This window comes from Cydia amplana, chromosome 9, assembly GCF_948474715.1.
Source record: "Cydia amplana chromosome 9, ilCydAmpl1.1, whole genome shotgun sequence".
Taxonomy (NCBI): domain Eukaryota; kingdom Metazoa; phylum Arthropoda; class Insecta; order Lepidoptera; family Tortricidae; genus Cydia; species Cydia amplana.
In genome coordinates this window covers 9,166,424-9,175,000 of record NC_086077.1, presented here as the reverse complement: position 1 = coordinate 9,175,000, position 8,577 = coordinate 9,166,424, and the positions used below count along the sequence as shown (strand labels likewise).

The 8,577-nt window shown below is 39.9% G+C and overlaps 1 protein-coding gene across 2 annotated transcripts in view; it reads left to right on the top strand.

Annotated features, from left to right (window-relative positions):
* Positions 1-6,794, top strand: part of LOC134651058 (inactive rhomboid protein 2) — a 195,150-nt gene extending 188,356 nt beyond the window's left edge. The window contains exons 7-12 of one of the 2 annotated variants that reach the window (XM_063506041.1): positions 3,420-3,626; positions 4,119-4,148; positions 4,307-4,395; positions 4,755-5,010; positions 5,225-5,479; positions 6,275-6,794. In XM_063506041.1, coding sequence (XP_063362111.1) covers positions 3,420-3,626; positions 4,119-4,148; positions 4,307-4,395; positions 4,755-5,010; positions 5,225-5,479; positions 6,275-6,706 — 1,269 coding nt within the window. In that variant the 3' untranslated portion in view covers positions 6,707-6,794. The remainder of the gene's footprint in view (positions 1-3,419; positions 3,627-4,118; positions 4,149-4,306; positions 4,396-4,754; positions 5,011-5,224; positions 5,480-6,274) is intronic. The other variant, XM_063506043.1, reaches the window with a different exon arrangement.
* The last annotated feature ends 1,783 nt before the right edge of the window (positions 6,795-8,577 follow it).

The following is an 8,577-nucleotide window of genomic DNA, read 5'->3' as shown; positions in this document are numbered from 1 at the left end:
CCCCCACGGGTAAAAAGCCATTTTGTAGAGGTAATCAGGTCAGTCCTTTGCAGTGCATGTTAGCTTAATGGGTTTATGCGTGGATTTCAAAGGAGAGTTGAGAGGTCACGGTGGAATAATATGGAAGAAGTTGAAAAACATTGGTCAGGTTGAAGAAATTTTTGTTTTCAGCCTTGACATTGTGCTTTGTCGTTACCAATGCGTACAGATATTAATGTATAATTCGTTGTCTACATGGTTGTTATACATATAGACCTATGTTGTGCTTGGTAGCTTGGTACTATAAAACAGCTATTAATATAATGTGCTAACGTGGAGTCACGGGACAGGCTTAGCCTAGTGTGATCCACTAAACCAGCGGTCGGCAACCCGCGGCCCCGTGAACCTCTCACTTGCGGCCCGCGAGCCTCCCTGGCTATTTTGTATGTAATATTGACAAACGACAATGTCTGATAAAGTCATAAATATTAACAAAGTGCGGCCCGCGTCATCTTCGTTAACTACTATGTGGCCCTTGGCTGCTAAAAGGTTGCCGACCGCTGCACTAAACCGATCTAAATGTAACTGAATGTTTTTTTAAATAAAATTTTACTTTTTTTTTTACCTTACTATGCCGCTTTGTACAAGATTTCCACAGATATCACTTAACTAAATCATTTAGACTACAAAACAAGCTCGTATACATGACACAAAACTCATGACCCGATTTGCTAAACTATGTACAGACATAAAGCACAATCGTAATGTGAAAATTAGCAGGTGAAAGACACGAGAGGGCGTCGCGATACAAAGTAAGGGTATTAAGCCAGCCCGGTATATAGGTCACACAGGCTTTGTGAGGAGTCCCTTTGTCTTAGTTTTTGCCGCTTAACAATCTTTCGGATTGTAGCGAACACAGGCGGGTCTAATGTAATGAATGTGAGGTTAACTACCTGTCCAATGATTTTTATATTTATGATGATGATGATAAGGCAACTAGTGTGCCTACAAACTTTATTAAATATAAAGTATATTAGTATAAAATTAAACTGTAAACGACCTTTTCAATTCGAGTAGGTATACCTACTACGAGGTCAATTATCGAATTTATGAAGTCTCGTTCGAGTGATGTTCTATAGTTGTACTTGATTCGACTATCGGATAATAAAATTAAGTTGAAATTAGTTTTGATTGTTTTCTTCTATCAAAATAGGTACTAAGCGTTGCTAATTAAACGTAGGCGCTACTATTTAGGCGATACTTGCGTTTAAATTACAGGGATTTTATTTTATACTTTTAGATGTCTGTTTTTTTTATTACTTAATTGGTCGTTAACGCGCTTGTGATGCTTTTGGAGTTAACTAAGATTGTCCATTGGCTACTGTGTCTTCGTACTGGAAATATATTATCTTAGTTCAATAGTCTAATCCTCTAGTACCTAATGTCGGGTAGGCCTCGAACAAGTTCATAAGTAAGTCACCGAAATATTACTTTAAATTCATGGCATGTTCGGTAAACTTTATTAAGTAACAACTATATTATATTTATCTTTATTAAGTGAGAACGTACGCTTACGCTAAAGTTGGATCTACGTTACTTGTTACGAATATTTAATGAGGTGATATTAATGTTTACCTTATTTGAAATTTGCCATTTGGCTAGACATCGTGCACACATCTTATGAATAACATATTTTTAATTTCAAAAAGCTACACGAGATCACAGTTTTGAATGATTCACGGTTAGTTTCACTAGACTTATACCGACCGGGATATGAACCGTGATTCTGGTTACCTTTTGTATTGTTATGGCTTTGATCGTCAGCTGTCAAAAGTGACATTTATGAACCAAAGTGTCACTGTTGAAAGCTGAGATATCAAATCCATAAAAGTTTCAGAACAAGAATTTAAATTCAGAATCGGGCTCCACGTTTAAAGCAGGGATCGGAACCGGTTTTTTGCAAAAACTTAGAAGTAACCATATTTTTCGAATTATTTTATACTCAAAATGTAGGACTCAGTTGTGTTTTTAGGTTACGACTTCGTATTATTAGATTGCCTAATTAGAAATGAAGTAATTAGCAAAGAACGAAAAAATACCGTTTCCGTTCCCATACAAAAAATACCGGTATCCGATCCCTGGTTTAAAGTGAATCCAAAGTAGGTACATAGGAATTTGTAGGCGGTTTAGTACTTTTGTAAATATATTTTTCGCCCTTTACAGGGTTTTATTTGTACATTTTACCCTTGCCTACTTTTATTCTCCTTTGTTTCTTAATGCGAAGTTTTTTTTACCAACGTGGGAGTGGTTCTAGTCTTAATAAGTAAATCAGTATCCGCATAAGAACTTCCAAAATAGGTATTATCTCAATTTGATATTCTCATTATGGATTTATCCAACATCTTATAATATTGAATCTATGCTAATTTTGTTAGCATTGCCAGTAGCTAATAATCAATAACAAATAAAGTCAGACTAATATATAATTTCACTTAATATCAAATCGAGTTGAGATTTCGGCAGTTCGAATGAGGTTCTGATAATTATATTAATTATATTAAGAGTGGAACCACTTCCACGTTGGTACAAAATAACTATTAATAGACTATGGGCGGGCGGCTTTACAGAGAGGCTTATGAAATTAATAACTGTATAGAAAAAAACCTGGACTTGGCGATTAATATAATATGTACAGAGAAACAGGCATCGAGATTGACAAAATAATGAACAATAAATCTATATTCATTTATGTAAGTTTTATGTTAAAGTTGGCATAGGTAAATCATGTGTTTTAAAATTTAAGTTTCATTTTTTCTTAGCTAAGCTATGTGAATGTATCATGAAATAAGATCCGTATTTTTTTGCTTACACTCCTGCTAATTAAATGTCCTTAGTCGCGCTCTTTTAAGTAGGTAAGTAAGAGTATAAATAATTAAAATGTTTTCTGTGCCAGATACTAACGGAGGCCAAAATGTACGCAAGACTTTAATTACATAGAAATGCCATCTTTTCTTTATTTTCCTATTTAATACCATGTACCTACTTACACGAGACATAAATATGTTTTTGACTAAATAATTGCTTTCTTTTTTTTAAACAAGTGGTTTAATGATGCCTCAAATCCAGTCTCAGCATCAATTAATAGGCCTCTTGAACTTTAAATGCGCCAATTTCACTAAACGATAGCACAATGGAAATTAATTATTTTACATTAAAAAAAAACTCAGGGTATTGCAACAATTTTATTAAATATGTTCTCTCTATTTAAAAACGAGTTGTCCGTCACTAATATCTGTATATGTAGGAAGTGTTTTTTGTTAATCTTTAACTCCCAGCCACCGCGTTGTATTTTATTTAATTACCAACACTTTCCTAGCATGACAATGAACACACTTTAAAGGCAAACTGATACTTTAAACTCAAAATAATATTAATTCCAGGTTGAATGGGAAGAGCCAGCTTCCTTCTGGCTCGGGCCGCGGGCGGCAGACCTTATACACTTAGGTGCTAAATTCGCCCCTTGCATGAGGAGGGACGCTAGGATAGCGCGCGCGATAGCAGCATCAGCGAGAAGAGAACGCGACACGGCGTGCTGCATACGAAACGACGATTCTGGCTGTGTACAGTCATCCAAGGCTGATTGTTCGGTGAGTAAGCTTTAATTAATGACATACATTTAGGGGCCAAGGCGCGAGAAGAGACGCTAGAATAGCCTGCGCGGCGGTAGCTTCCGCAACAACAGAGTGTGACAGCTTGCTGTAGATGTATGTATACTTTACATGTGTATCTGGCTGTGTGAAGTCGTCCATTTAAAAAGAAAAGAAAAGTAAGAATAATAAACTTTTATTCGCGATAAACATTACCTGGTGGTAGGTAGTAGTGTTAGTCAATGTATCTTGTAGTTTTAAGAAAATTTTAGCTACCTAGCTAAAAATCTCAGCTACCGGACGATGAACAAAAAAATAGTTCAACATACAGGTATAGGAGGTCTGTCAAAGAAGACACTATTAGACTTGTATTCGCTCTATCATAAGTTATTTTACCTACGTACTCGTATGTATACTTACTTTGTCGTAGTTGTTATATCAGTTTGTAAAATAGTTTTGAAATTTGCATTTCTGTTCATGCTTACCCTCCAGATAAGAGGATTAACCCCGAAGGTGGGTCTGGTGAGTAAATTTCCAGTAATATTATTTACGAATAGTACCTACAACTCGTCCAAGAGCAAGCCCTGGGTAAAGTCGATTTCGGACAGATATACTAGCACTTAAAAACAAAACTTTCACATAGAATTTCTAATTACCTGTTTAATTATTTTATATTTCAGAACACAATATCGACATGGAAAAAATGGTCGTCGGGTGAGTCCGGTCCCGGAGGTCGGATATCGGGCTCAGTTTGTGGGCTTGATCCAAAGTAAGTGCGTCGACATTACCTTTTTAACTTTCACAGCAGGCTTGATGCATCCGCGTATCTTAATGTCTGCTAGATTGGTTATAGGTATCGTCACGTTTATGCTGTAGCAATTGTAGCAAAACTTTCTTTTCTCTTATGCAATAACTGCAATTTACCTATCTTGAAATACACAGACAGATAGAAATTGAATTATAGTTTGTCAAATGATTGTCTCATTTCAAACATTGACAGAGAGAATCATACTATCTTTGTCTTACACTAGTACTAGCACCCAAAAGAAAAGGACAAGAATATTTTTTTTTGTTCTTATTTACTGCCAATTTGGTATGACCAACTATACATTTGAAACTTTATTCCAGGTTTTGCGAAGCTCCACGTTCTATAGCCCCGCACGAGTGGCCGGACGACATCACAAAATGGCCGATCTGCCGCAAGTCTGTGATCGACGGCTCCGCCGCGGCGGGCCGCGCGGGCCACGCCGCCGAGCACATGGCGTGCGAAGTCATCGGCCATCCGTGCTGCATAGGCGTGCACGGCCAGTGTGTCATCACGACGAGAGAGCACTGTGATTTTGTTAAGGGTTACTTCCACGAGGAAGCGTCGTTGTGTTCACAGGTATATTTTTTTCTTACATTTAATACATGATGAACAAAGTTATCCGTACTATAAAGGCCTTCTTGGGTCATTTTTCTATCGATAGTAGGTATCGAATTCGAAACCTATGCACGTGGCAAACACTCCTATTCCTGTGTATCATACATTAGACCATTCAGTTACTAAGCTCCTCACATGATGCAAGGCTCTTAAACATTCAATGCTTACGTTTCAGGTGTCCTGCCTCGATGACGTATGCGGCATGCTGCCATTCATGCGACGCCGACGTCCCGACCAGCTGTACCGCGCCTGGACCTCTCTGTTTGTCCACGCCGGCCTGCTCCACCTGGCGGCGTCGTTGGCGCTGCAGTGGCTGTTCATGCGCGACCTGGAGAAGATGGCGGGCCCGGTCAGGATCGCAGTGGTGTATCTGGGGAGCGGTGTCGCCGGGAACATGGCATCGGCGATCTTTGAGCCTTATAGAGCTGAGGTAAGATGTCAATGGTACCCTGACAGCACACGGGGAGAACTGCCTCGATAAGCTAACCCAGAAGCAGAATCCAGGGTAGTCTCAACAGCTTTCTAAATATGTTAGCGGATAAGCCAGACAGTCTTTTGCGAAGACATTGAATGTCCGCACTAATAAATCCCTATTCTGAGGATATATTAACCCCGTACTCCATGTAAAAATATTTGTTTTAAATCTAAAGTTTAATAGCTATTAATAGAATTGAATATTATGCCCGTCAGATATGGCTTCGTATGCGGTAAAGGGACCCCTCGTATGCTGCCTGTCAAATTTGATCATTGAAAAAGTGACCTTGACATTTACAACAATAGATTAAAATTCCCACGGATCCGTGTCTAAGCATACGAGGGGTTAAAATACCTGTCTAATTTTGTCTGTATACTTCTCTCTCTCTCTCTCTCTCTCTCTCTCTTTAGCCCTTTTCTACCCTTCGGGTGTAGGCCTCCTTCATTTTACGCCATTCGTCACGGTTCTGTGCAACCTGGAGCCATCTCATCCCAGCAGTCCTTTTGATGTCATCTTCCCAACGCATATTGGGTCTACTTGTAGGACGTTCTCCCCCCCATGGTCGCCACTCGAGTATTCGTTTACTCCACGAGTCGGTCTTTCGTGCCATATGACACGTGTCTGTATACTTAAGTAGAATTAACCTTTATAAGTATCTGATTAACAAATGTGGACTGTATTGTCTGGATAAAGAAATTATTTATTTATTTCAAAAAACCTATTCCTAAAATGAACCATTTTATTTTTCAGGTGGGGCCGGCTGGATCTCACTTCGGCTTGCTGGCGTGCCTCATAGTAGAAGTGATCGGCGCGTGGCCGCTCCTGAAACATCCGCGCCGCGCGCTCCTCAAGCTCATAGGGCTCGCGCTGGCGCTGTTCGCGCTCGGCCTCCTGCCGTGGATCGACAACTTCGCTCACGTGTTCGGTTTCGTATTCGGGTTCCTCCTGTCGTACGCGCTGCTGCCGTTCATAACGTTCGGGCCGTACGAGAGGCGGCGGAAGATCGCGCTGGTGTGGGCGTGCCTGGTGTCGGCGGGCGGCATGATGTGCGCGCTGGTGGCGCTGTTCTACGCGGCGCCGGCCTACGAGTGCGCCCTGTGCGCGTACTTCACGTGCCTGCCGTTCGCGCCCGACATGTGCGCGTCGCAGGACGTGCGCGTGCGCCAGCTGGACGGGGTATGACGGCGCGCGGCGCGGGCGTGTCCGCCGCCAGAGCCCCCGAGCCCGAAGCGACCCGCCGCCTGCCGCGGCCCCCGCCGAGCCGCAGCCTAGGGACACCCGACACCTGCCCACATATACTACTTCCTTCACTCGATGTCTCGATAACTCCGACTCTATTGCGAGAGCGATGAAGTCGGAGATATCGGAACTTGCGTTCTTCGAATTTTGTAGTTCGGGCAGTGGTATCGAACTTGCCCGCGAGAGAACCGAACGACGATCGTATGATACGCCTCAGACATTCTCTTGCCGCAAACGCATCTCACGGTTGAAAGAGTACATCTGCAGATTTTGTTCGGAAGCGACTAAAGTAACAAAATTGACTTTTGCTTAAATACCTACTTACCTACTCATAGAATGGCCATTTTTCTTCTTGCCTTAATGATTCACACCGAATTAATATTTTCTGTTTTGTTTGAAGTCGATAAATTGTTCTATATATACTTAACAAAATAATTTAAAGAAACTTTTTGGTCTTTCTTGCAATTCACTGTTGAACTTGCTATCGGTACAATATTAGAACAGTAATTTCAAAAACTCGCTTTCATTACATGACAGTGTTGTTGTGTGCGTGGCTTCAACTCTCGTGAAACTACCTATACTAGTAATTTGACATTCGGTGTCAATTTTAGTATGGCGGTTTGTTTACATAGTTAGCAAGTTCTATTGAATGAGACTTTAGACAACAATTGCTTTCAGACATGACACCCTGTCGACTTATCTGGCCTAGTCGGTAGTGGTAGCCAGAGTGCCTATTACGCCGATGGTCCTGGGTTTTCAAATCCCGGTAAGGGCAATAATTTATATGATGAGCACGGAACTTTTTTCCAGAGTCATGGGTGTTTTCTACGTATGTATTTTAAGTCTTTATAAATATATCGTTATCTAAGTACCCACAACCTAACTGCCCAAACCTACTAAGCTTACTGTAGTTACTATTACACAAATCGACTTTAGAAGAGAGGCGTATGATCAGCAGTGGGCGATAAAGGGCTGATATGATGATGATGATGAAATCGACTTAAGCCTCATTTAGACGGTTCAAGAACATGCATGCAATTTTCGTTACATTGCGGTATTTGGTCGATCGACTGAATTCATTGTAGTTACTCTGTTGTAGTTATGCACTATGGAATATTGCATGCAAGTTTTTTAACAGTCTAAGTGGGGCTTTAGACAATTTGTGTAATAATGTCCTATACATTTATTCATGACAACGAATTTGTCGATCTCAGAAGTTTATTTTATTGTTTCATAAAATAAATTCGTCGCACCTTCTTATGGAAAAATAATCTGCATCTCAAAGTAAACCGTTAGAAGTGAATTTAATCAATTTAATACCATAATATGTGAGCGGTTGAGAATTATACTTACCTATTGAATTTGTTGTTTGAATGGACTAAAATAATCTCAAATTTTGAAATATGCAATTTCGAGAGTGTGTATAATCGATTAAAAATAATGTGATAATATCCACGGGTATCTTATCGTTCGAATCGAGTAATCGTTGTATATAACTTGTATTATATATGTGTAAGACGCTGTATTTAAATCTGCGGATGTCGAGCGCAATTTACGGGAACGTCGTGCAGTCGCAACGTACTTATAAATAAAAGTATTTTTCTAATTACAAATAATACAAATAACGTCGAGCGATTTCAATTGTAGAATAAACTCTGTTATAAACAATTGACATGTTACCGATGTGTAAAAAGAATTGTAGTGAATTTTCTCTGCATTCCCGCTAACAAGTCACATTTAATATTTTAATTTTTAGCTATGCAATGAGAAAATATGTTAAAGATGAGGTGCAATAGCTATCTTCAGCGGATTAC